General features: G+C 36.5%; 1 protein-coding gene across 1 annotated transcript in view; it reads right to left on the bottom strand.

Moving 5' to 3' along the window:
- DIAPH2 (diaphanous related formin 2) overlaps nt 1–26370 on the bottom strand; it is a 791835-nt gene that overhangs the window by 691050 nt on the left and 74415 nt on the right. The window contains exons 4-5 of the mRNA XM_052663405.1: nt 14833–14937; nt 8571–8591 (exon numbers count right to left, since the gene is read on the bottom strand). Coding sequence (XP_052519365.1) covers nt 8571–8591; nt 14833–14937 — 126 coding nt within the window. The remainder of the gene's footprint in view (nt 1–8570; nt 8592–14832; nt 14938–26370) is intronic.

The raw sequence follows: 26370 nt of genomic DNA, 5'->3' as shown, positions 1-26370 counted from the left end.
ATGATTATCTGGGTCATGAAGCTCTTTTTTGTACAGTTCTTCTGTGTATTCTTGCCACCTCTTCTTAATATCTTCTGCTTCTGTTAGGTCCATACCATTTCTGCCCTTTATCGAGCCCATCTTTGCATGAAATGTTCCCTTGGTATCTCTAATTATCTTGAAGAGATCTCTAGTCTCTCCCATTCTGTTGTTTTCCTCTATTTCTTTGCATGGATCACTGAGGAAGGCTTTCTTATCTCTTCTTGCTCTTCTCTGGAACTTTGCATTCATGCCAAGACACATACTGATCAAAGTAACAAAGATTAAACACAAAGAAAGAATATTAAAAGCAAGAAGAGAAAAGCAACAAATAACATAAAAGGAAACCCCATATGTTTAACAGCTGATCTTTCAGCAGAAACTCTGCAGGCCAGAAGGAAATGGCAGGATATATTTATAGTAATGAAAGGGAAATATCTACAACTAAGATTACTCTGTTGCCAAGGATCTCATTCAAAATTGTGGGGAACTCAAAAGCTTTTTAGACAAGCAAAAGTTAAGAGAATTCAGTAAAACCGAACCAGCTTTACCACAAATGTTAAAGGAACTTATATAGCCAGGAAATACAAGATAAGAAAAAGATCTACAAGAGAAAAGAGAAGAAGATTGCCAGGAGAAATATCAATAACCTCTGATACACAGATGACACCACCCTTATGGCAGAAAGCAAAGAACTAAAGAGCCTCTTGATGAATGTGAAAGAGGAGAGTAAAAAGTTGGCTTAAAACTCAACATTCAGAAAACAAAGATGATGTCATCCAGTCCCATCACTTCATGGCAAATAGATGGGGAAACAATGGAAACAGTGAGAGACTTTATTTGGGGGGCTCTAAAATCACTGAAGATGGTGACTGCAACCATGGAATTAAAAGATGCTTGCTCCCTGGAAGAAAAGCTATGACCAACCTAGACAGCATATTAAAAAGCAGAGACATTACTTTACCGACAAAATTCTGTATAGTCAAGGCTATGGTTTTTCCAGTAGTCATGTATGGATGTGAGAGTTGGACTATAAAGAAAGCTGAGCGCTGAAGAATTGCTGTTTTTCAACTGTGGTGTTGGAGAAGACTCTTGAGAGTCCCTTGGACTGCAAGGAGATCCAACCAGTCCATCCTAAAGGAAATCAGTCCTGAATATTCATTGGAAGGACTGATGCTGAAGCTGAAACTCCAATACTTTGGCCACCTGATGCGAAGAACTGACTCATTGGAAAAGACCCTGATGCTGGGAAAGACTGAAGGCGGGAGGAGAAGGGGACGACAGAGGATGAGATGGTTGCATGGCATCACCAACGCAATGGACATGAGTTTGAGTAGGCTCCAGGTGTTGGTGATGAACAGGGAGGCCTGGGGTGCTGCAGTCCATGGGGTTGCAAAGAGTCGGACACAACTGAGCAACTGAACTGAACTAAACTGAAACAATTAAGAAAATGGCAATAGGAATACACATATCAATAATTACTTTAAATGTATACAGATTAAATGCTAAACCAAAAGATACAGATTGGCTGAATGGATATAAAAACAAGATCTACATATATGCTATCTACAAGAAATCTACTTCAGACGTAAAGACACATATAGACTGAAAGTGAGAGGATGGAAAAATATATTTCATGCAAATGGAAAGCAAAAGAAAGCTGGAGTAGCAATCCTCATGTAAGATAAAATAGACCTTAAAATGAAGCAGATTACAAGAGATAAGGAAGGACAGTACTAATGGTCAAGGGATCGATCCAATAGGAAGACATAACAATTGTAAATATCTGTGCACTCAACATAGGAGCACCTCAATACATAGAGAAACACTAACAGACAGAAAAGGAGAAATTGACAGTAACACAATAATGGTAGGAGACTTTAATGCCCCACTTACAACAATGGACAGATCATCAAAACAGAAAATTAACAAAGAAACACAAGTCTTAAATGATATATTAGATGAGACAGATCTCATTGATATCTTCAGAACATTCCATCCAAAAGAAGAATACAGTTTCTTCTCAAGTGTACATGGAACATTCTCTAAGACAGACTACATCCTGGGTCGCAAAGCAAACCCCAGTAAATTTAAGAAAATTGTAATCATATCATGCATCTTTTCTGACCACAATGCTATGAGACTAAATATCGATTACAAAAAAAAAAAAAAAAAACACTGTATAAAACACAAACACATGGAGATTAAACAATATATTTCTAAATAAAGAATAGGTTACTAAAGAAATCAAAAGAGAAATCAAAAAATTCCCAGAAAATAAATGACAATGAAAACACAACTCCTCAAAATCTATGGGATACAGCAAAAGCAGTTCTAAGAGTGAAGTTTATAGCAATACAATCCTACCTCAAGAAACAACAACAACAACAAAAAAAAAAACATTGGATAGACAACTTACTTTCCACCTAAAACAACTGGAAAAAGAAGAACCAAAAAACCCTAAAAGTAGTAGATGGGAAGAAATCATAAAGATCATAGCAGAAATAAATGATAAATGAAAAAAAAAAGAAAGAAAATTAGTAAAGGTTAATAAAACAAAAAGCTGGTTCTTTGAGAAGATAAACAAAATTGACAAACCTTTAGCCACACTTTTTTTTTAATTTAATTTTATTTTTTTCACATTTTTTTTTCACATTTTTTTTTTTATTTTAAAATCTTTAATTCTTACATGTGTTCCCGAACATGAACCCCCCTCCCACCTCCCTCCCCATAACATCTCTGTGGGTCATCCCCATGCACCAGCCCCAAGCATGCTGTATCCTGCGTCAGACATAGACTGGCAATTCAATTCTTACATGATAGTATACATGATAGAATGCCATTCTCCCAAATCATCCCATTTTTAAGAAAATAAGAGAGAAGAATCAAATCAATAAAATTAGAAAATGAAACAGGAGAGGTTATAACAGACAATGTAGAAATACAACAGATTACAGGAAACTATAATGAACAAGTATATGGCAATAAAATGGATAACCTGGAAGAAATGAACAGAATCTTAGTAAAGATCATTCTTCCAAGACTGAACCAGGAAGAAATAGAAAGTATGAACAAATCAATTACAAGCACTGAAATCAAAACTGTGCCCAAAAATCTCCCATAAAACAAAACCTCAGGGCCAGATGGCTTCATAGGGGAATTCTACCAAACATTTAGAAAAGAGCTAATGCCTATCCTTCTAAAATTCTTTCAAAAAAAATTGCAGAGGAAGGAACACTTCCAAACTCATTCTATAAGGCCACCATCACCCTGATGCCAAAACCAGACAAAGACAACACGGAAAAAGAAAACTAAAGGCCAATATCACTGATGAACATAGATGCAGAAAAAGCCTTTGACAAAATTTTAAGACACTGATGAAAGGAATCAAAGATGAAATAAACAGATAAAGATATATTCCATGTTCCTGGGAAGGAAGAATCAATATTGTGAAAATGACTATACTACCAAATGCAATCTACAGATTCAACATGATCCTAACAAATTACCAGTGGCATTTTTCACAGAACTAGAACAAAAAATTTCACAATTCATATGGAAACACAAAAGACCCTGAATAGCCAAAGCAATCTTGAGAAAGAAGAATGAAGCTGGAGGAATCAACCTTCCTGACTTCAGATTATACTACAAAAGTACAGTCATCAAGACAGTATGGTACTGGCACAAAAACAGAAATATAGACCAATGGAATAAGATAGAAAGCCCAGAAATAAACCCATGCACCTATGGGCACCTTATTTTTGACAAAGGAGGAAAGGATATACAATGGGGCAAAGTGGTGTTGGGAAAACTGGACATCTACATGTAAAACAACGAAAGTAAAACACCTCCTAGCACCATACACAATGATAAACTCAGAATGGATTAAAGACCTAAATGTAAGACAAGACACTATAAAACCCTTAGAGGAAATCATAGGCAGAACACTCAACATAAATCAAAGCAAGATCCTCTATGACCCATGTCCTAGAGTAATGGAAATAAAAACAAAAGTAAACAAGTGGGACCTGATTAAACCTAAAAGTTCTTGCACAGCAAAGGAAACTATAAACAAGGTGAGAAGACAACCCTCAGAATGAGAGAAAATAATAGCAAATGAAACGACTGACAAAGGATTAATTTCCAAAATATACAATCAACTCATTCAACTCAAAAGCAGAAAAACACACAATCCAATCAGAAAGTGTGAAAAAGACCTAAACAGACATTTCTCCAAAGAAGACATACAGATGGCTAACAAACACATGAAAAGATGCTCAACATCACTTATTATTAGAGAAATGCAAATCAAAACTACAATGAGATATCACCTCCCACCATTCAGGATGGCCATCATCTAAAAGTCTACAAATGCTGGAGAGGGTGCAGACAAAAAGGAACGCTCTTGCACTGTTGGTGGGAATGTAAGTTGATATAGCCACTTTGGAAGATGGTATGGAGATTCCTTAAAAAAACTAGGAATAAAACCACCATATGACCCACCAATCCCACTCCTAGACACATATACCCCAATGTTCATTGCAGCACTATTTGCAACAGCTCAAACATGGAAGCAACCTAGATGTCCATCAAGAGATGAATGTATAAAGAAGTTGTTGTATTTATACACAATGGAATATTACTCAGCCATAAAAAGGAACACATCTGAGTCATTTCTAATGAGGTGGATGAACCTAGAGCCTATTATACAGAGTGAAGTAAGTCAGAAAGACAAATATTGTATACTAACACATATATATGGAATCTAGAAAGATGGTACTGAAGAATTTATTTGCAGAGCAGCAATGGAGAAACAGACACAGAGAACAGACTTATGGACATGGGGAGAAGGGAGGAGAGGGTGAGATGGATGGACAGAGTAACATGGAAACTTAATATGTAAAATAGCCAATGGGAATTTCCTGTATGTCTCAGGGAAGTCAAACAGGGGCTGTGTATCAAACTAGGGGGTGGAATGGGGAAGGAGATTGGAGGGAGTTTCAAGAGGGAGGGGACATATGTATACCTATGGCTGATTCATGTTGAGGTTTGACAGAAAACAACAAAGTTTTGTAAAGCAATTATCCTTCAATTAAAAAATAAACTTTTTTAAATTTTATTTTATTATTATTATTATTTTTTTTTTACTTTACAATATTGTATTTGTTTTGCCATACATCAACATGAATCTGCCATGGGTGTACACGTGTTCCCAATCCTGAACTTTAACATTTTTTTAAAAAAATAGGATGTTAACGAACTGCCGAGTGTTCCCATACAGACAGGGGATAGATGCATGTAAAAGTGCAGCTAGAGGTGAAATCAGAAAAGATCACAAAGAGAATAGGGAGCCATCTGAAAGTTTGAGGGGTAGCAGCAGCATTTCTGGTAACCACACAGAGCATTCGTGGGTGAGTGTGAGAGCAAAGACTAGGAGAGTATCGAGGAGGCAACAACAATCAACAGGAGTGTTACATGATGGGTCTGAAATTAGGGGAGAGAACTGAGAGTTATTTAGGAGAAATAATCAACAGAACTTGATAACTGATTACGGAGAAACTGGTAATCTTGCAGTGGCTTCTGGCACAGGTCATTGGATTGTTTATGTTGTCACAGCCAGACATATAGGCAGGTTCTGGCCCACATTAAAATAAGCTCTAGATTCATTTATTGCCCCAAACTCTGTTATTTAACCCTATCCTTCTACACCTAAGCCTCCAGTTTAACGCAGGGCCTCACTGACTCTCACATGTCTCCTAGCTAGCCCCCTAAACAAACATCTATCCCAATCCAGTATTTCTCAAAGTGTGCTCTTTATTCTAACTAATCAGGATGTCCTGTGGTGCTTGATAAAAATGCAGAATTCTTGGCCTTATTCTAGACCCCATGAGGGACAAAATTTGTATTTTGATACTTTCAACTTTGAGAACCATTAGCATGATCCAGCCTACCAACTACTATCCAATTTATTTTTCTTAAACTCTGTTTTCCTCATGTCACTTGCTTGCTCAAACTGATTTCTAATCTTCTACTTGGACTTTAAGATCTTCTTTTAACTTGATTTTTTAATCTTCCCAATATACATTTCTGTTCTGTACAAAATCAACCTCATTTCTCATTTCTTCCTTCTCGCCCACCTGTCGTACCCTCTCCCAAATACAATTTGGTTCTCTTTCCAAGCTTTTGCATTGAATATTACTTCCACAATCTGAGAGCTTTTCCATCATTTCCCCTCCCCTGTCAAATCCCAACCACCATATCCTGAAAGTCTAGAAATCTGCATGGATTTTTCTCTAATCAGTCTAACCCACCTTATGTCTCCTGCCTGATACATAATATTGCTATGGCACAAATAACAGGTACAATTTAACGTTTGATTATTTCAACATATATTATTGCAATGATAAGGTTTTATTCTTATTTTCCAGTCATTAGTGCACCTAGCACAGTTCTTGGTACACAATAAGCACTAAAGAAATATTTGCTGATTTTGGAAATCATCCCAAAAGATGGATGGCATTTTCCCCCCAATGTCACATGAATATGTTAGGGAGGTAGAATGGGAAACAGGAGTCCAGAATGGCGGTGGCTAAAAGATAAGGAAGGGAAAACCCACAAAAACAGAACAAAGGAAGGTTTGAGGGCTGGAGTGAGGACCTCAGGTAGAACAAACAACACTCCTGGCTAGTCCAATTTACACAGCGCAGGCCCGGTGCGGGGGGGAAGCATATAGAAAGAGAAGCCCGAGGGAATCTCTTTCTCTCTCTCTCTTTCTCTCTCTCTCGATGGATTTTCGTGCTATTTTCTAAATAAAATGGAGCTATAACACTGAGCTGTAACACTGATTTGTCTAAGAGCCATAACATGGTCTGTTCGTGACCTGAGAGCTATAACACGGTCTGTCCAAGACCCGAGAGCCGTGACACACCAGGGCTTTAATGTCCGTCCCTCCAAACCTTTGTTGTGACGAGACAGAACCAAGGAGCATACACTCGCCTGACAAAGACAAAAAGAGGACTTCAATTTTTAAAAGCAAAACAAATGTAAATATATTCACTATTCTAGATACCTGGTGATGTTAAACAGGATGTTTTCTGGGGCAGGGGGCAGGGGAGGGTGGATAAATTGGGAGACTGTGACTGACATACATACACCACGATGGGAGTGTGCATGCTCAGTCGTGTCCGACTCTGTGCGACCCCGTGGACCGCAGCCCACCAGACTCCTCTGTCCATGGGATTCTCCAGGCAAGAATACTGGAGTGGGTTGCCGTGCCTTCCTTCAGGGGATCTTCACGACTCAGGGATCGAACCCACATCTCCTGTGTCTCCTGCATTGGCAGGTAGATTCTGTATCACTGTGCCACCTCAGGAAGCCCATATACACACTAGTATATATAAAATAGATAGCTTATAAGAACCTGCTGCATAGCACCAGAAACTCTACTCAATACTCCGTAATGGTCTGTATGAGAAAAGAATCTGAAAAACAGTGGCTATATGTATATGAATAACTGATTTACTTTTCTGTACATCTGAAACTAACACAACACTGTAAATCCACTAAACTCCAATAGAAATTTTTTAAAAAGATAATGTTTTCTGGCCTGTTTTCTAAATACAGACTGCTTAATCATGAAGGCAAGGTAATTACAAATAGCTCTGAATTAAAATACAGCCACTTTTGGTGTACTGAGGTAATAGTGTATCATGTAATTGTGGTACTGCAATGCAGTGTCTCATGTATATAAGCTTTAGATCACCAGTCCCCAACCTTTTTGGCACCAGGGACCAGTTTCATGGAAGACTATTTTTCCACAGACTGGGATAGGTGAGGATGAGTTCAGAAATATTCAACCACATTGCATTTATTGTGTACTTTATTGCTAATCTAATACCATCGCTGATCTGACTGGAAGTACTGGTCTGCAGCCTGGAGATTGTGGACCCCTGCTTAGATAAGAGCAACTGAAAGAACCTTAAAAGATAATGCAAGCCAGTCACTTCAATTCAACTACTTAATAACTGAACCTCAGAGAAATTATATGACTTGCCCAAAGTCACAAAGCTGATGAGTAGCACCCAGCAAAGATAAGCACCCAGGCCTCCTGACTGAACATCAAAGGTTGCTTTCATTACACCATGTGCTCAGAGATACTAAAGTCAAAGTAAGATGCTTCAGTAAGAATTCCTGTTAGCATAAATGAAACTTTTAGGAGTCTCTCCCTGCTATCCTGAAAAGCTGAGGTAAAACACACCTCAGAATCGTAAAGACTGACACAGGCACAGTTCCAAAAAAATTTTTTTAAAGAAGTAAAACTTTCTAAGACAAAATATACAATCATATTCCAGTTCTAAAGTATTTCCCAGAACCACAGGAAAAATACTTACATAGTTAAATTCTAATCATGTGATCTTAACATTGATCTTACTACTTTGGTAATATATACACCAAAAGAAGAACCAAACACATAACATACTAGGAGCAAAAATCACTCAATCTCCAAAAGCACAAATTCACATCTAAGGGTAAAACGCATCTTTGGTACTCACCGTAACTTTACTTCCAACTATCTGCATGCAGAGGTCAACGGAGAGTAGTTATGGTGTAAAAAAAAAAAAAACAAACAGCAACAGTATTAATAATCAGAAGCTTTTCATAGAAGTGTTTAGAAAATTAGTAAATAGCACCTCTATGTGTACTTTTAATATTTTAGATCTAGAGGTTAAATACATCAGTATTGATTTCTACCATATTCCAAAAATGTATAAAGTCGGCAGAATAAAGATTCCCAAATAAAATTATTACCATTTGAGGATTTTTTTTTTAAGTTTTCTGTAATGGACTTCTCAACTAGTTGTAGTATAAATATCAAATAATGCAAGATTAAGTGCAATCAGGCATCAGATATTTTATCAGCCCACAACCTCTCAAAAAATTATCATGAGAAAATTGAATTTTATTCTAATATTGTTTTTTTTTTTCTTTCCTTGTTTTAACAGGTATACTATTAAGCTTGAAGTTAGGTATTTTAGAATATAAATTTTGTACTTAAAGTCATGTGTTTAAGTTAATAAATAAACTTTAGGTTGAAAGCTCGAAATTTTATATTGTTATGAATTTAAGGTTTAAAATATTGTTTTATATTATACTTGAAAATTAAAAAGAAGATAGACTGCTTATGATTCTAGTTTTCTAGGTCATCCTAGCATTTCTATTATAACAACACAGTCTTCTATATAATGTGAAGACAAGGAAGCAGTTTGTATTTAAATATACTTATTCAGAAGGAGGAAATAGTTCAAAAATTACAGCCTCAATTGAGTTTTTCTTATGGTGAAGAGATAAGAGAATTCCTAAGAATTTGTGCTTAAGAAGGCAAGAACTAAAATCATAGTCCTAAAGTATAATTTTATGCCAGAATCCAAATAAAAATCATTGTTATCAGATTCCTACACTTGAATATCAAGTAATGTTCAAAAAAAGAGTTCATCCATAATCTAAAACTATTAATCTGATAGCACATATTATCAATACATGTTCTAATTATTAGCTAGTACTTTAAAGATAAAAACCAAATATAACTGAAATCCCAATAAGAATCCCAAGTTTAACAGGATACTACAAGATACAAAAAGAAATGACAGTTTCCTAATTAATTATTTCAGAGGACTCCATGAATCTCCAAATAGAAAAGCAGCTTTCTTAAATATTCATTCGACAGACTATCTACAGACGGCGACTATTTAGTTGAATAAAAGCCTCTGTGGTGCCGTTAACAGTCTTCTGAAATGAAAGATACACTACTGACCTAAATTATTTCCTCCCACCAAAAAGAGGTCTTATTTGTCCCATGTTTATTTAGCACAGGCATGAAATTTAAAAAAAAAAAAAAAAAGAATTGCAAACCTGTCTCAACGATTTAAGCAGGTCTATAGTATTCTGATTGCAAAATGACTGCATTTAGTTAAAGCATATACAGCAAACAGCTTAAATGAGCCAAGAAAAGCTAAAAGAAACTGGTCTGGTCATGTTTGGGTTCAGCTGTTTCACCATATCTAGGTGATGTCTGGCAAAGACTTGAGAAAGAAAGTACCTGAGAGTGGCAAAGGCAAAACCATTCATACATGTGTGTGTGTGCTAAGTCACTTCAGTCGTGTCTGACTCTGTGTGACCCTGTGGACTGTAGCCTGCCAGGCTCCTCCGTCCATGGGATTCTCCAGGCTAGAATACTGGAGTGGGTTGCCATGCCTTTCTCTAGGAGACCTTCCTGACCCAGGGATCAAACGCATGTCTCTTGTGTCTCCTGCATTGGCAGGCAGGTTCTTTACCACTAGTGCCACCTGGGAAGCCAATGCATGTATACACACATACAAAAAGATATACTCCAAGTCTTAACTGCTTATGATGTATGTGTGTGTGCTTAGTCACTCAGCTGTGTCTGCCTCTTTGCAACCCCATGGACTGTAGCCTGCCAGGCTTCTTCGTCCATGGGATTCTCTAGGCAAGAATACTGGAGCGGTTGCCATGCCTTCCTCCAGGGGATCTTCCCAACCCAGGGATAGAACTCAGGTCTTCCACATTGCAGATAGATTCTTTACCGTCTGAGCTTCCAGGGAAGCCTGCTTATGATATGGGCTAATCTGAAAGTATTAAGCGATGTATTTGGTATCACTATTTTAAATTATTTGCTATTTAGAGTTTTTTTAATCAATGCTACCTTTCAATGTATCTTCAAAAACTGTAACTTTACATATTTTTAAGTCTCAACATCAAAGACTGTGATTTAAGTTAGAAATAAATTAGTTTCTTAATATTCTCATATGGACACTGACATCTGGCAAACTAATGTTCGGATTTCAGTGACTAATTTTTTCCCCATAAACGTCTATGCATGTGTGCGCAGTGGCTCATTCATGTCCGACTTTTCGACCCCATGGACTGTAGCCCACCAGGCTCATCCATCCATGGGATTCTCAAGACAAGAATATTGTAGTGATTTCCTTCTCCAGGGGATTTTCCTAACCCAGGGATCGAACCTGCATTTCCTGCTTGGCAGGCAGATTGTGTACTATCTGAACCACAAAGGAATACCCACATAAACATCTATATATACTGTTAAAATATAACATGCAAGATTCCCTCTAAATCATTGATGTCTTCTGCCTCTCAGGATTATGAATAGGTATGACAATGTTGCAATTTTTTTTACCTTGTGGTTCTCATTTTATTTGAAATCCACTGACACTGTGTGCAATATACCATGACAGCTGCCGACAATGTGGAGGGCATGTTGGGATGCAAGCATGAATGTGTCACATTGCTGCCTTGAGGAATGTAGGTTTTGGGGATGGGAGTCGGACAAGGAGGAAGCCCATGGGAACCACACAGGGAAAAGGCAGGGACGCTGAGAGTGCATCTGCTCAGCGATTGGGGGCAGAGCAGCACAAAGCTTTGAAGGGGCGTGGGTTTGGGGTGATGCCAGGGTGAAGGTGAAGAGAACAAGAAAAGGCTGGGTGACATGAAGCCACTGATGTTCGGTAGTGAGTTGGGCAGTAGTGAAGAGGGCAGGGAGGCCGGCAGATGTCACACTGAACAACCCAGTGAGTGCACGTTGCAATATTAACAAAGCTTGGTTTTCTACTTCTGAAAACTTATGTTGGTGCTGTGAAAACAAAGACTCTTCCAGGTTATCTGTGGCCAAATTATCTACATGTACCCGGGCCTCCCTGGTGGCTTAGAAGGTAAAGAATCTGCCTGCAATGCAGGAGACCCAGGTTTGATCTGTGGGTTGGGAAGATCTCCTGGAGAAGGAAATGTCAAACCACTCCAGTATTTTTGGCGTGGGAAATACTGGGGATAGAGGAGCCTGCAGGGCTACAGTCCACGGAGCTGCAAAGAGTCAGAAACAACGTAGCAACTAAACAAGATCAAGACCATAACCACACTTGTTACAGAGAGCAAGAGTCCAGTGCCAGCAGAGAAGAGACTCTTTTCCACTCCCTTACTAAGTCCATTCATCACTGACAGAGTTACTCAAGGTACTTTTTCCTTTGCATTCACACAACATTTTCTATTATGGAATTTGAAGAGGAAAAAACTAAGCAATAGTTTTCATTATCTTTTAATTTCCTTTATATTCTCTTATCCCAGGCTAATTTTGGCATGATCAGTTACACAACAAAAGACTCCCCTTTGCTTTAGAAACAGGTTTTGTGTCTAAACCCATTAGTTTCATCTTGCATTACTGTCCTTCCCACAAACCCAGGAGAATGACGGATATTGCTTATTGAGTACATATTTTGTTTTTCAATTCCATGTAAAATGACGAAAGCAGGTATTAAAGGGGGAAATGTACAATTTATGTTTAAATTTAACTATAATTTTCACATTTTACATATGACTTATGATAAAACATTTTTCTACCAGGTACTCTAGTCCTTAAATTTGCTTTTACTTCAAGATAAAAGTTTTGACTATTTGCAAAACATTTTCATAAAGCAGTGGTTACAATCATATCTACTTTAAATGTGGAAGCATTTTTAATCAGTGTGTCAATATAACAAAAAAAAAGCATAAAAGAGTATGACATGCAAAGTATCCTTAAAGCCTAATAAAAGCCAGCAGGATGGAAACCTTAGTTACACATAGATAAATGGTCATAGGTGACATTATAATTCATGCAAATTTTATTGTCATGGTCACAAAGAGATCGCAAAAGATGAGAGGATGGTTTGTCACTAAATGGCATCCCTCTCACCTTCAAAAGGAAATAACATTTGTAATTTTCTTTGTTTTCACCACAGAACACAGTACTAACAATTGTCTCTCCAAAGTGAGAAAGCTTTAAAACATGCTTATCAATAGGCTTTCTTTCATCATATTTAGTCCATGAAAAATACAAGCAAATAAAACATATAACCTTAGAGCACTAATGAAAAGTTCTATACGCATGTCAAGTGACCCTATGTGTGCTAAAGGAAGCAAATAAGGATCATATACTAAATAGTTATTTGTATCGATTTTGAGACTAATGCCTTTAGTATAGAGTTTTCATGTCTTTTGAGAAATTTTCAATTTCCATTTTTCAAATAAATCAATTCAAGACAGCTCAGCCAACATTTACCCCAAGTTTAGCATTTTAATCTGAAAAATGAGTATATAAATCAGTGCGCTTTTTTTCAGTCAGTTAAAGAGGACACAATACGAAGATAAATGAAAACAAGTTCTACATAGAGACTGAGTCAAAATCAAAAGGTTAAGAAGTAAGAGCTTCATACAATTTTCATTATATTCAGTTCCGCTTACACAAACAAAAACAAGAAATGAGCCAGAGACAATAACAAAATCTTGCCATTAAAATCAGCACCTAATTATTTATATATAATTATCTGTACTTTGCACTCAGATATAACTATATAGAGTTACTAGTGTATTTGCCTTTAGGTATTTGAAAAATAACACTGAACGTACACCCTGCATTTCCTAAAGCATTTTACTGGGAACAATAACTTGAGGGCAAAAATGAGAAGAGATTCATCAGAATTTCAAAGTAAAACCCTATGCCTCACCTAATTCTATTGAAAATGAGGCTCAAGGTAAATTTCACTTATCACTTGAAACACATTTCTGCCCTTGGACACCAGAAGCAAATTAAAAAACATGCTGTTGTTCTGCTATGGCAGAGCTACAATGCATTATGTTTAAATAGTTCAGCATTCAGATTTAGCTTACTTAAAGTACAATATGGAATCAATACAATTGTAGAACTCAGACAAAATGCATCGGTAATTGCCACTGCAATTACTGTACTGAAACAGCATTAATAGGATAGCCAAATAATTTTAGAATATATTTTGCCAAAGAAGAACTATTTTATTCACTGGTCAACTTTTTAAATTAAAAATATGTATGCCTTAAATGTAAATGTATGTGTGTAATATACATGTCACACAAACATAAAATCACTGTGTGTTTGTGTGTACATATATAACATACAACATGTGTATGTTATATATGTACACATTCATAGTGATTTTATGAACTCTGTGAAAAGCTTCTTCTTTACAGAAATGTAAAAGATACAGTCCACTATTTCAAAAAATATTTTTTGTAACAAAAATAAATCAAATTTCCAGACTCTTTTTGGAAGCACTTTAGGAAATAAACAAAGCAATATATTCCACTAAAACACGAAGTTTTTCCTGCTGCAGACAAGCCTTTTCAATGAATCTAATTTTAATTCTTTTGAGACTCAAATAGATTTCATTAAAGTTCCTATTAAACACCTTCCTTTATGTTAAATTAAGCTGTAGAAGAACAATTACGAGGTCATTTACATAGGTAGCATCACAAAAAATAAAAACAAACTGCTTATTTAAAAAATTGCTATAAATTTCAAGTAAGCAAATACCAGACATATAACTTTAATGTAAACTTAGTTAAATCTTGTGACTTGGCTATGTTTGTCCTTCCTCAAAATGTGAAGTGTTCCTATAACAAATTGTATATTAAGTGGAGTAACTACAAATTGCTATTTGTTAGTAAGTGCACAAAACCTCAGCTCCAAAATTTAACCGGATTAACTCAGAGCCAACTATTCTTAGTCTGTTTTTTTTATAAGAATGGAAATCTCTCTTTAAGAACAGTTTTGAAATATATATATATATAATGTATTAAAGTACCTATATACACTTCTTTTATGAAGTCTATGTAAGTACACTGAGGCAAGAACTTGGAGATCTGAAGTTTGTTTCTTTTAAGCAGATAATGCTAAGCTCATTATATGGATGCTGGAAGAGTCTCACTACTTACAGATTTGGCAGTAGCAGAAATATACTGGACGACCATCTCACGCTTGGTGGTAAAATCTTTGTTTCGTAAAGGAGCTTTTCGCTCTTCATTAAGGTTCATGTCCTCCTGTTAAAAATATTGATTGTATTAGTAAATTTCTGCTTATGAGTTTCAAAGGTGATTAACAAATATTAAGCAACAAAGTTCTACTGTATATCAAAAGGAATTGTATTCAATATCCTATAATAAACTATAATATAAAAGGATATGACAAAGAATATATATGTATGCCTAAATCTCTGTGCTGTACAGTACAAATTAACACAACGTTGTAAATCAACTATACTTCAACAAAATGAACTTTAAAAAAGAAAAATTAATGTTCTCTGTATTAAAATAGTAAGTCATGCTCTATCAACAACCATCATTTTTCGGCTCCTTCATTATTATTTTTCACTCTATATACCCTAATGTCATATAAATTTTACCATATATTTATGGTTCATATTGCTACCTACTCAATGAGTAGAAATAAGAAAAAAATTTTAACTATTGCACAGAATAAACTGGCAGTTTATAGCATAGATATACATCATACAATTTTAGCAAAGTTATTTTTTTAATCCGGATAGCAAAAATAAACAAATAAACACTTTACTACTTGGCATATGTTCCCTTAGGATAATTATTATCTAGAAGAGCAAATATAATTTGTAAATTATAGGAAATATATATCTACAATATGTTACTGAAGAAAGATTCATGTGAAGCTGCTGAGTTGGGGGAAAACACCAGAAACATAGTTACCTGCACTGGGATAAAAAAGACCACTAACTGGAAAGAAAAATATTCAGTTACAACATATCGTTTTGAGGTTCAATAAGCTTTGATTTGGTTGGAAATGTTCCTTTATATTGTGATACCCAGACATATAACATTTTGACTAGATAAATCATTTTTTCTTCATTTTGAAACTCATGTTAACCCCTGAAACACATTCAGACACACTTGAAGGGTCATAACACCAAATTGGAAAGGACTACACCTCCAAAATCAACATCAAGTGAAAAGACAACATACAGGATGTGTGAAAATGTTTACAAGTCATACATCTGATATGGGGCTTGTAGCCAAAGTATAAAAAGAAGCCTTACAAATCAACAATAGACAAATAACCCAACTACAAGTGGACAAAGGATTTGAACAGACATTTCTCTAAAGAAGCCATACAAATGGCCAATAAGCACATGAGTTTCAACATCACTATTCACCAAGGAAATGCAAATCAAAACCACAGTGAGACACCGCTTCACTCCCACAGTAATAAAGGCTATGACAGAAAAGATAATAGCAATTGTTGGTGAGGATGTGGAGAAACTGGAACCCTTACACACTCAAAAAGTTATACGTAGAGTTACCACATGACTCAGCTTATACCCAAGACAAATGAAAACACATGTCCACAAAACCTTGTACTTGAATGTTCATAGCATAAACATTAGAGTGGAAACAATTCAAATGTCCATCAAGTTATGAATGGATAAAAAAGTGTCATATGTCCATCATATGGACTATTATTCAGCCACAAAGACGAATGAAGTACTGATACATTCTATACTCCATGGATGAAAATTGAAATCACATTATGCTAAATGAAAGAAGTAGATCACAAAAGGCCATACATTACATGATTCCATTTATATTAAATATCCAGAACAGGCAAACCTATAGAGATTTGTGAATTAGTGGCTGTCAGGGGCGGGGCAAGAGGGGATGGGAGAACTGGGGTGTGACTGCCAACAGGTATGGTGTTTCATTTGTGGGTGATAAAAATGTTCTAAGAGTGAATGTTGTGATGGTTGCACGACTCTTTGAATACATGAAGAAAAAAAAAAAACACTGAACTGTATACTTTAAGAGGATGAATTTTATGGCTTCTGAATGGTATCTTGATTTTTTAAAACAAGAAAAAGAAATCAGTATTCTTATCCCTTTACTTGCTTAGTAATTCTAAACATTACTAGTTTTTAATCAACTAAACGAATGGACAAAGAAAAATACTATAATAATTTTAAAAAATCATGTATGAGAACGTGGGGGAAAAAACAAAGGATCCATAAAAAGTAATCAGACTGCATCTATGTGTTGAATAGTAACTTCAATGACTCCTACAATGATTAATTCATAATCAATATCTATAAATTTCATGTATATATACCTGACCCCCCTTCCCAATTATCTCTATCACTGTCTCTACCTCTATTTTTCCTATCTTATTTCATTTCTCATTTGTATATCTTACTTGTTAATGATTTACTTGAAGCCAGGCTCTCTTTCTCTCTCAAAGGCCAGATCTAGCACTGTTGAATCAAAGTGAGAATACACAGAAATGAGGCTGGATAGCACTTTATAATGTCCACAGATATTCATCTATGTTCTGTGTCAGCTTCAACTAACAGGGAACTCACTACCTCCACACGCAGTCCTTCCCATCATAGGGTAGTTTAACTTTTGCCAAGCTTTACTTTGGAGGACTGGATCTGAAATATGTACAACAAAATATTAACATCATGTTACGGTGGCAAGATCATATCATTATTTTTTCTTCTCCACTTTCTAAATTTTGACTCACTTATTTACTGAACTCACCATGCACCACCTGAGGAGAAGGTAATGGCTATCCACACAGGTATTCTTGCCTGGAGAGTTCCATGGACAGAGGAGCCTAGTGGGCTTATGGTCCACGGGGTTGCTGAGTCGGACATGACTGAGCGACTAACACTTTCACTTTACCACGCACCACAGAAAATGCTAGGTGGGGAGTGAAAATTTGAAAGAGTGCTTAAGCCCATGAATTAAATGAGTTATTATTTGTGAAGTTCTTATAACAATGCCTGATATTTAGTAAATGCTAATTTGTCTGTTAATTAATAAAAATAAACAATTCATAGTATAGTAGGGATGGAGAAGGAAATGGCGACCCACTCCGGTCTTCTTGCCTGGAAAATTTCCATGGACAGAGGAGCCTGGCAGCTACAGTCCATGGGGTCGCCCAGAGTCGGCCAGGATTGGCTGCGTGAGTCCATGTAGTAGGGAAGAGTGATACGTAAACATATCAGTGTAACCGAGGCATGTACAGGATGTCTTAGAACACAGAGGACAGATGGGAAAGACAAAAGAGAAGTCTTCATCAGATTTGGGTCTCAATTGAGGAGAAAAACCTGAGTGAAGGCCAAGAAATTAGCTACCAGACCACAGAAGGCTTCTGTCATGGTTGGCTGCCCAATAGCACTTGAACACACCCACTATAATTTTAAACACCCACCCGGTATCAGCCCCACCAATGAAGAATCCAAGAAAGCCACATTTATCAGTCTCTGAGCGACTTCACTTTCCCTTTTCACTTCCATGCATTGCAGAAGGAAATGGCAACCACTCCAGTGTTCTTGCCTGGAGAATCCCAGGGACGGGGGAGCCTGGTGGGCTGCTGTCTATGGGGTCGCACAGAGTCGGACACGACTGAAGCAACTTAGCAGCAGCAGCAGCAGCAGCTATCCCTTATGACAATACAGTAAGATGGCTTAGTGGTCATCCATGAAATGGATGCATATGGGGTATAGATTCACCCATGTTTTGCTAGCATGGGTGGCAACAGAGGTGACGTGGATATGGAATTGATGGCAGCGGACACGTTTTTCGTCACAACAACTTGACAAACTGGTTCTGGCAACAGTAGCAAACAAAGTTGCAACAGCTCCTTCATCAGATCATGTTTTGGCTGTGTGGTTCTGGAAGTTATTCGTATACTTAGATTACCTGGAGCCTGTTTTGCAACCCTTCTGGTTCACATCTCTTTATGTGTGTTTGTGTGTGTGTATAAATATTCTATCTAAATTAATCAGAATAAATTATCTTATGTTTAATAATCTGGGCTATTGAAGTAACTCAAGTAATAATAATGAAGTGAAGTCGCTCAGTCACGTCCAACTCTTTGCGACCCCATGGACTGTAATCCGCCAGGCTCCGCAGTCCGTGGAATTTTCCAGGCAAGAGTACTGGAGTGCGTTGCCATTTCCTTCTCCACAAGTAATAATAATAAGAGTCCAAACTAAGATGGAGGGTAGATTGGACAGAAGGAATAAACAAAAGGAACCTGTAAATATTACATGAAGACAATACTCTCTCCTTGAGGCTGAAGTATACCTACCAGTTTCAATTTATCTTCATGTGGCATGGTTAAGCATCTCCCTCAAATACCCTGTGGTTTGATAAATCCAAAGAAGGAAAGGATTTCCACGTCGTTCACCTTGAAATACTATACTTCTCAATTCAGCCTCTGATTTTATGACTTTATTGGCAAGTACATCATTCTGCTAAATCATATTTTGTTTGTTTCCATCGAAACCTCTAAATACTGCTCATATATGCTAGACTATGTCTCTACCATCTCATAACATTCTAGTTAAATTACAGTCTCCTGCAAATAGCATGAATCTGTATCCCCAAGTAGTACCAGCTCTGAAACACTGACAAGACTGAGTGTCTGTAGTTGTGCACTCCACAGTCAGGCCTCTACATAGACAGTCTGCTCGCCTTCCAGTGACATTTTTTTTTATTGAAGGATAATTGCTTTACTGAATTTTGTTCTTTTCTGTCAAACCTCAACATGAATCAGCCATAGGTATACATTCTGTGTTACCATATACCTCCAATTCAATTTTTAATGACACAGGGCAAAGATCATGCTATCAAGAGTAGAATCATGGAGGCAGGCAGGATAATAATGAGAATATGGAGAATACAGACCTCAGAGGAATGTCAAAATTAAGTGCGATCACGCACCCAAGCCTGGTGTATATTAGCTAGCCATCAAAGAATGTTTGTGTTATTATTCATGTTCATGTTATTATTACTTCCCTAGTCTCATTTCTTTCATTACCACTGTTCATCTTACCCCTTGTGTTTGAATAACACAAGATTACTCATCGTTTTTCTACACACGCTATGCTCTTACAAATTTCCATTACTTTGTTCATGATGCTGTTCTCTCTGCCTAGAATGCTGTCGACTTCACCACCCTCTCCCTCTGTTAACTCCCATGTCCTCCCACCCTACCCAAATCCATATCAGGTTAACTCATATACCTCTGCTAATTCTTCAGATTTCCCTCAAAGCACCTCGTTTAGAAGTGACCATCTTGACGCTATTCTTCCATACTAATTTCCTATACTATAGCACTTAAAATGAAACTCTATAATAAATCCATCTACCTTAAACTATAAACTGAGGGCCAAAACTAGGTTCTTTTTTTAATCTTTGTATTGCCAAGCAAAGAGTATGCAATCCTGGAATGCACCAAGCATTTAATAAATATTTTCTGAACCAATGTAATATTTAGGAATTTTTCTCTAAATACTTAAACTTGCTTTACGGCCACAAACATTTTTATACCTATAAAGCTGCTGCACAGGTTGATTGGGAATAGGTACCATTCACACGAACAGAGGAAACCATAATGACTTATCTTATTCTTACACAAAGCAGCAGCATACTACTAATTAGGCAGCTAATACTTCCAAATCATTAACTCCAGCTTTATAATAGAATCATAAAACTAAGTAGAGCAATATTCATAATTCAATACTAATTCTGAACAACATAACTGAATATGAAACTATACTAAACACACTGAGTTTTTTTTAATTTTTATTGAAATATAGTTGATTTACACTGTCATATTAGTTTCAGGCATACAATAAAGTGATTAGTTTTATAAATATATATGTATATATACACACACACACTTTTCAGATTCTTTCCCATTATACTTTATTACAAGACACTGAGTATGTTTTCCTGTACCATACAGTAGGTCTTTGTTGGTTACCTGTATTATATACAGTAATGTGAAACAGACTGAGTTCTTATAGTACACAGAACACAAAAGCAAGCTTTTACTGCATTGAAATTTTAGTTGACTACTTCCACAACACGAGAATAATTGTAGTATTTTGCAATTAAAAAAAAAAAGATTAAGTAACTGACCACTTATAATATTTGTACTGTATTAGCATCAAGCCATATTTAGAAACACTAAATCAATTATTCTCCTACCAGTTAAGCTATGATGCAATTTTCCCATTACAGACAACCCCCTTCATTCCTTCAGCAAACACACATTGTATTCTTACAGCTATTACTGAGAAACCATATAAGAATAGAGTCAAACAACAAGGCTGAAAGTTCAACCAGCTGCCTATTCATTCATTTGTACTCCCATTCATTCTCATTCTCTCCTCCCTCTCACCTCCCATAAATCTTTAAATAGGTGACAATATACTTTTTTTAACTTTCTCATCTTCTAGCATCATCTTCTATTTTCATAAACTTCCACTGTTTCTCTCACTTGCTTTATGAGAGGCAAATGTCAATCATATATGTTTTTACATCTCTTCCCTCCCTATAAGAATACATGCTCCTTCTTTCTATAAAGTTGCTATAAATATCTATGTACTTTGTATAAAGTAACTGTTTCTGTTTCTGCAACATGTATTGATCCCAGTTTAAGACTGGATTTTCCACTTGCTGTTTTTAAATCTGAACTTGACTTCACCATCAAATGCTTGCCCTCTTCTTTCTGCTTCTCAATAGTAAGTATTCAAAAAAAATTTTTTTTAATTTATTTGGCTATGTATGCCAGGTTTTAGCTGTAGGACACATGATCTTTGTTGCTGTGTGTGGGTTCTTAGTTGTGGCATGCAGGATCTAGTTCCCTGACCAGGAATCAAACCCAGGTCATTTGCACTGGGAGTGCAGAGTCTTAACCACTGGACCACCAGGGAAGTCACTCAAGTCTTCTTTAATTTCTATTTTAAGGGGGTCTGTACCCCTGAAGAGAATAAGCCAATGATACCCTATTACCAAAAAATACCCTAGCATGAACAGCAATTATAGATATCTTTGATTATTTTAAGATTATAAATTAATGGATTTTTACAACATTTATTTCTTTATTTTTTATTCATTTATCCATCTGCTTATTTGGTAATGTTTGTTGTTAAAATAAGATATTAAGGTTTTTTTCAATTTTTTAAAATTTATTTTTGAATCAAAGGATAATTACAGAATTTCCTTGTTTTCTGTCAAACATCAACATGGAATTTATTTATTTTTAATTGGAGGATAATTGCTTTACACTATTGTATTGGTTTCTGTCATACATAAACATGAATCAGTCATAGGTATATATATGTTCCCTCACTCTTGAACCTCCCTACCACTTCCCACCTCATCCCACCCTTCTAGGATGCCACAGAGCACCAAGTTGAGCTCCCTATGTTATACAGCAACTTTATTTCTTTGTTCTTTTCTAAAGAAATGTTCATATAAAGATATGTTCTACATGTAACTCCTGTGAACTAACTTCACAGGCTAACTTCTGTGAACTAGAAAGGATAGAACATTTCTTTTTAAAATCCCAATAACAGCATCAGGGATATTCCACATAAGTAGCTAATAAGCCAATTGTACCTGGTATTAATTAACCACATCATGTCTTCAAATGATACAGTTAAGTTTACTTTTATAGACTGTAGCTACATAACATATAGAAGTCTGTATGGAAAACAAAGTTAAAGGGAAAAAAAATTATCATCAAATACATTATCTCTACAAATAGTGCAGAGCCAAAAGCCAGGGGCTGGGCGGGGCGGGGGCGGGGGGTATGAAATTAAATGAATGTATGGATGTGAGAGTTGGACTGTGAAGAAAGCTGAGGGCCGAAGAATTGATGCTTTTGAACTGTGGTGTTGGAGAAGACTCTTGAGAGTCCCTTGGACTGCAAGGAGATCCAACCAGTCCATTCTGAAGGAGACCAGCCCTGGGATTTCTTTGGAAGGAATGATGCTAAGGCTGAAGCTCCAGTACTTTGGCCACCTCATGTGAAGAGTTGACTCATTGGAAAAGACTTTGATGCTGGGAGGGATTGGGGGCAGGAGGAGAAGGGGACAACAGAGGATGAGATGGCTGGATGGCATCACCGACTCGATGGACGTGAGTCTGAGTGAACTCCGGGAGATGGTGATGGACAGGGAGGCCTGGTGTGCTGTGATTCATGGGGTCGCAAAGAGTCAGACACGACTGAGCGACTGAACTGAACTGAACTGAGTACCGCACAAAAAGTCTTCAGCTATTTCTGGTTTCAGGTCTTATTGGAGGAAATAACTATGAACATCTACATATACCTTTTCACCATCAAGAAGGTAAATTTAGAATGTCTATCTAGCAATTGGGAAACACAAATTCACTCTCCCATAATCCTTAATCCTGAGTTCAACATTCAACCAGTGGTTTCCAGAGTTCAAATATTACTTAAAGCATCAACTGTGGCTTGTGAAATATTGATGTTTAACCGAAATACAAGAAAATAAACTTTAATATTTAACGTGAGAATAATACTGAATCCCTCACTGGAGCCACAGCTCCAAATGGTATAGGAGTTATGGGGGTGTTTTTCTTGCTGTCAGTGTACTGCAATGTATTTGCAGTTACAAGTATTTGGTTAAGTGAACTTACAGGCTCTTTGACCTAGTTTTACCTAAGTCAGTCCTCAAAACAACAACAAAATAGAAAAGTACCTTTAAAAGATTCCTGCAAAGACAACATATTGAGGATAATAGGATCGTACCAACAATGCAAGTACAGGGCAACAAGAAAATACGAGATTGTTGTATTTCCTACACGGAAGTCCGAGCCTTTCCTCAGTCATATCGTATATTAAAAATAACAAAAATATAAGGCTAATAAGAAGCTGGTCCCACAAGATTAAAAGTTACTAATGTAACAATCTGAAATTATCAACTATCATTGATGACTCTCACTTTATGTGCACATCATACCTTAAAGTATAGCTAGTGATAGTGAGTGCTGTGTTGTGCTTAGTTGTTCCGTTGTGTCCAACTCTTTGTGAGCCCATGGTCTGTAGCCTGCCAGGTTCCTCTGTCCATGGGGATTCTTCAGGCAAGAATACTGGAGTGGGTTGCCATGCCCTAAAGCTACCTCAAACTTGCAGACCATTTAAAATTCAAACATCTAGAGCGTGAAAGAAGCTTTTTCAATTTTCTCAGCAATAACTAGAATCATGTGATATGCAATCCAATACTTAGTGAAATTTTGTAAGCTTAATGATGCACATTTAGAAGCCTCTCCTTTGTTTTCTTTCTTTAATAGCAAAAGACAAAAGGTCCCATGACATTGGAGGAACACTTGGTATAAGAAGCTGAGATAATATATGCAAAACAACATGGTAGTAAACTAAAGCGCGTTGTCAGCCAATACTGTCAGAAGACATATAGAAATCACTGCTGAAAATATGCTAGAGCAAGTATTAGAAAAATTATTCAGTGTGGGAGGTTCATCATGCAGTTGAATGAAAATACAGCTGTTTTTCCTTTTAAACAACTCAGCTTATATTATTTACTAGATTGTTTCAATAATAAAGTATAAAAACTACATTTCTTTGAGTCACTAGTGGAACAATCTCAGAAAACATATTGCCAAAATAAATGATTTATTTAATAAAAGGATGTTTTATGAAAAAACTATAAGTGAGAAGCATTCCTGAGTAGGGAAGTTTGCCCCACATATAAAATCCAAACCACTGCAAGAAGTTGAAACCAAAATACATTAGAATTAGGGTTTTTTTAATTAATAAAAGCAAGATATTTAAAATACAGCAGAATATTTACAATATTTTAAGACGAGATAGTGAGAATGATAACATGTATCTTACAGAGAGATTTCTGGCTATCTCAAGACCAAGATTTTTAAAACTTCTGAACTTTCACACGATGGGCATTTTTCATTCACAAAAGGACAAGCAATCCCTTAACAGTTTAACAGCTCATGAGAAAGTAACTGCTTCAAATGAACCTCACTGAAAAAGCCACACACTGGCACACCCAACTGGCAGGTAGGTCTCCTTCATCTTTTCATGACTCACCTCTTCCTCATTCTTCCAGGCATCAGGCGCAACGTCTGCAGCAGATATGATTAGATAAACACGGGGACGAGGGTCTATACATTAAGCATATGGAAGGAAGAATGCAAAGGGCCCATGTCCCTGATGACATCTAGTGAAGCCCGTTTTTCAAAACCCATTTAGAACCCATCTATTTGCAAATATAAAAATGCAACACTTCAGATAAGTTTCAACAACAACTGACTATCATTAAGGGAGATGGAAATTTACTAGCCGTGGTTCAGCAGAAAACCTTAGCTTGATTCATGGATTGGAATGAGCAAAGTTAATACTATGATTTAATAAGTGTAACTAACAATGTTCTTGTTCCACTTAGACCTATGTATTGTCAGATTTATGTTTCAACTATAAGAGACATCAAATCAAGTATCAAAATAAAATGGACTTGGAACTAAACCTTGTAAGTAGTCTTTTTTTAACAAGACATAAAAAATAATGACACAATGACACTGCTCTCACTAAAATGTTATTAATCATCACAGCAAAGACTTTTATACCATTAATAAATAAACTCATTTAAAATCACCTACAAATCTTGTTCTTTGCACTTTCTTATCCTTTCTATGTCCGTACTTTATACAAAGTACTAGTACATACACGTGGGTATATATATTTTCTTTAAGTTAAAACATGTTCAGGTTACTTGCTCAAATATATATATTTTTCTAACAGGCTAGGAAATCAGAAAGTCTAGAGACTACTACACTAGTCCAGACATTGACACTTTTTCTGTAAAGGGCTAGACAGTAAATGTTTTAGGCTTGGCAGGTCACATGGACTTTGTCACAACTACCCAACTCCACAGTGCAAAAGGAGCCACCAACAATATGTAAACAACAAAATCGTGTTTACGAACACTGAATTTCACAATTTTTCATGTGCCCTGAAACAGTCTTCTTTTGATTTTCTGCAACCATTTAAAAGTATAAAATCTATTGTAAAAATCTATATAAAAAGTGTAAAACTCTTACAAACTAAAACCCCAGAAGCTGGGATAGTGTCTTTGTCATTTTTATGTTCCCCTGCATCTAACAAAGTATCTGGCACTCAGTAGAGAGTTGTCAAATAAACCTCTCCATGACACAGAAATTTGTCTTTGCTTTTTTTCTTCTATTTTTCCCCACAATTGTGTGCTTAGTCACTCAGTCGTGTCCGACTCTTTGCAACCCCATGAACTGTAGCCCGCTGGGCTCCTTGGTCCATGGCGATTCTCCAGGCAAGAATACTGGAGTGGGTTGCTATACCCTCCTCCAGGGGATCTTCCCAACCCAGGTATTGAACCCAGGTCTCCCACATTGCAGGCGGATTCTTTACTATATGAGCCACCAGAGACAGTAGGGATTTTCCTCAAGTTGTTCTCTGCTCTCTCTCCTCAGAGCTTAACAGCACCTGGCATATAGAAGGCATTGGACCTTGATGCATTAAGTCATTCAAATTCTGAGAACACTTTAATGTCAAAAAATTAAAACTGAAAACTCAGAAGTGACACTGGGTCTCACAGGATATTCAGATCTTCTGTT

Source organism: Budorcas taxicolor, chromosome X (genome assembly GCF_023091745.1).
Source record: "Budorcas taxicolor isolate Tak-1 chromosome X, Takin1.1, whole genome shotgun sequence".
Classification (NCBI taxonomy): Eukaryota; Metazoa; Chordata; class Mammalia; order Artiodactyla; family Bovidae; genus Budorcas; species Budorcas taxicolor.
The sequence above is the reverse complement of the archived record's forward strand: the minus strand, read 5'-3'. Positions and strand labels throughout refer to the sequence as shown.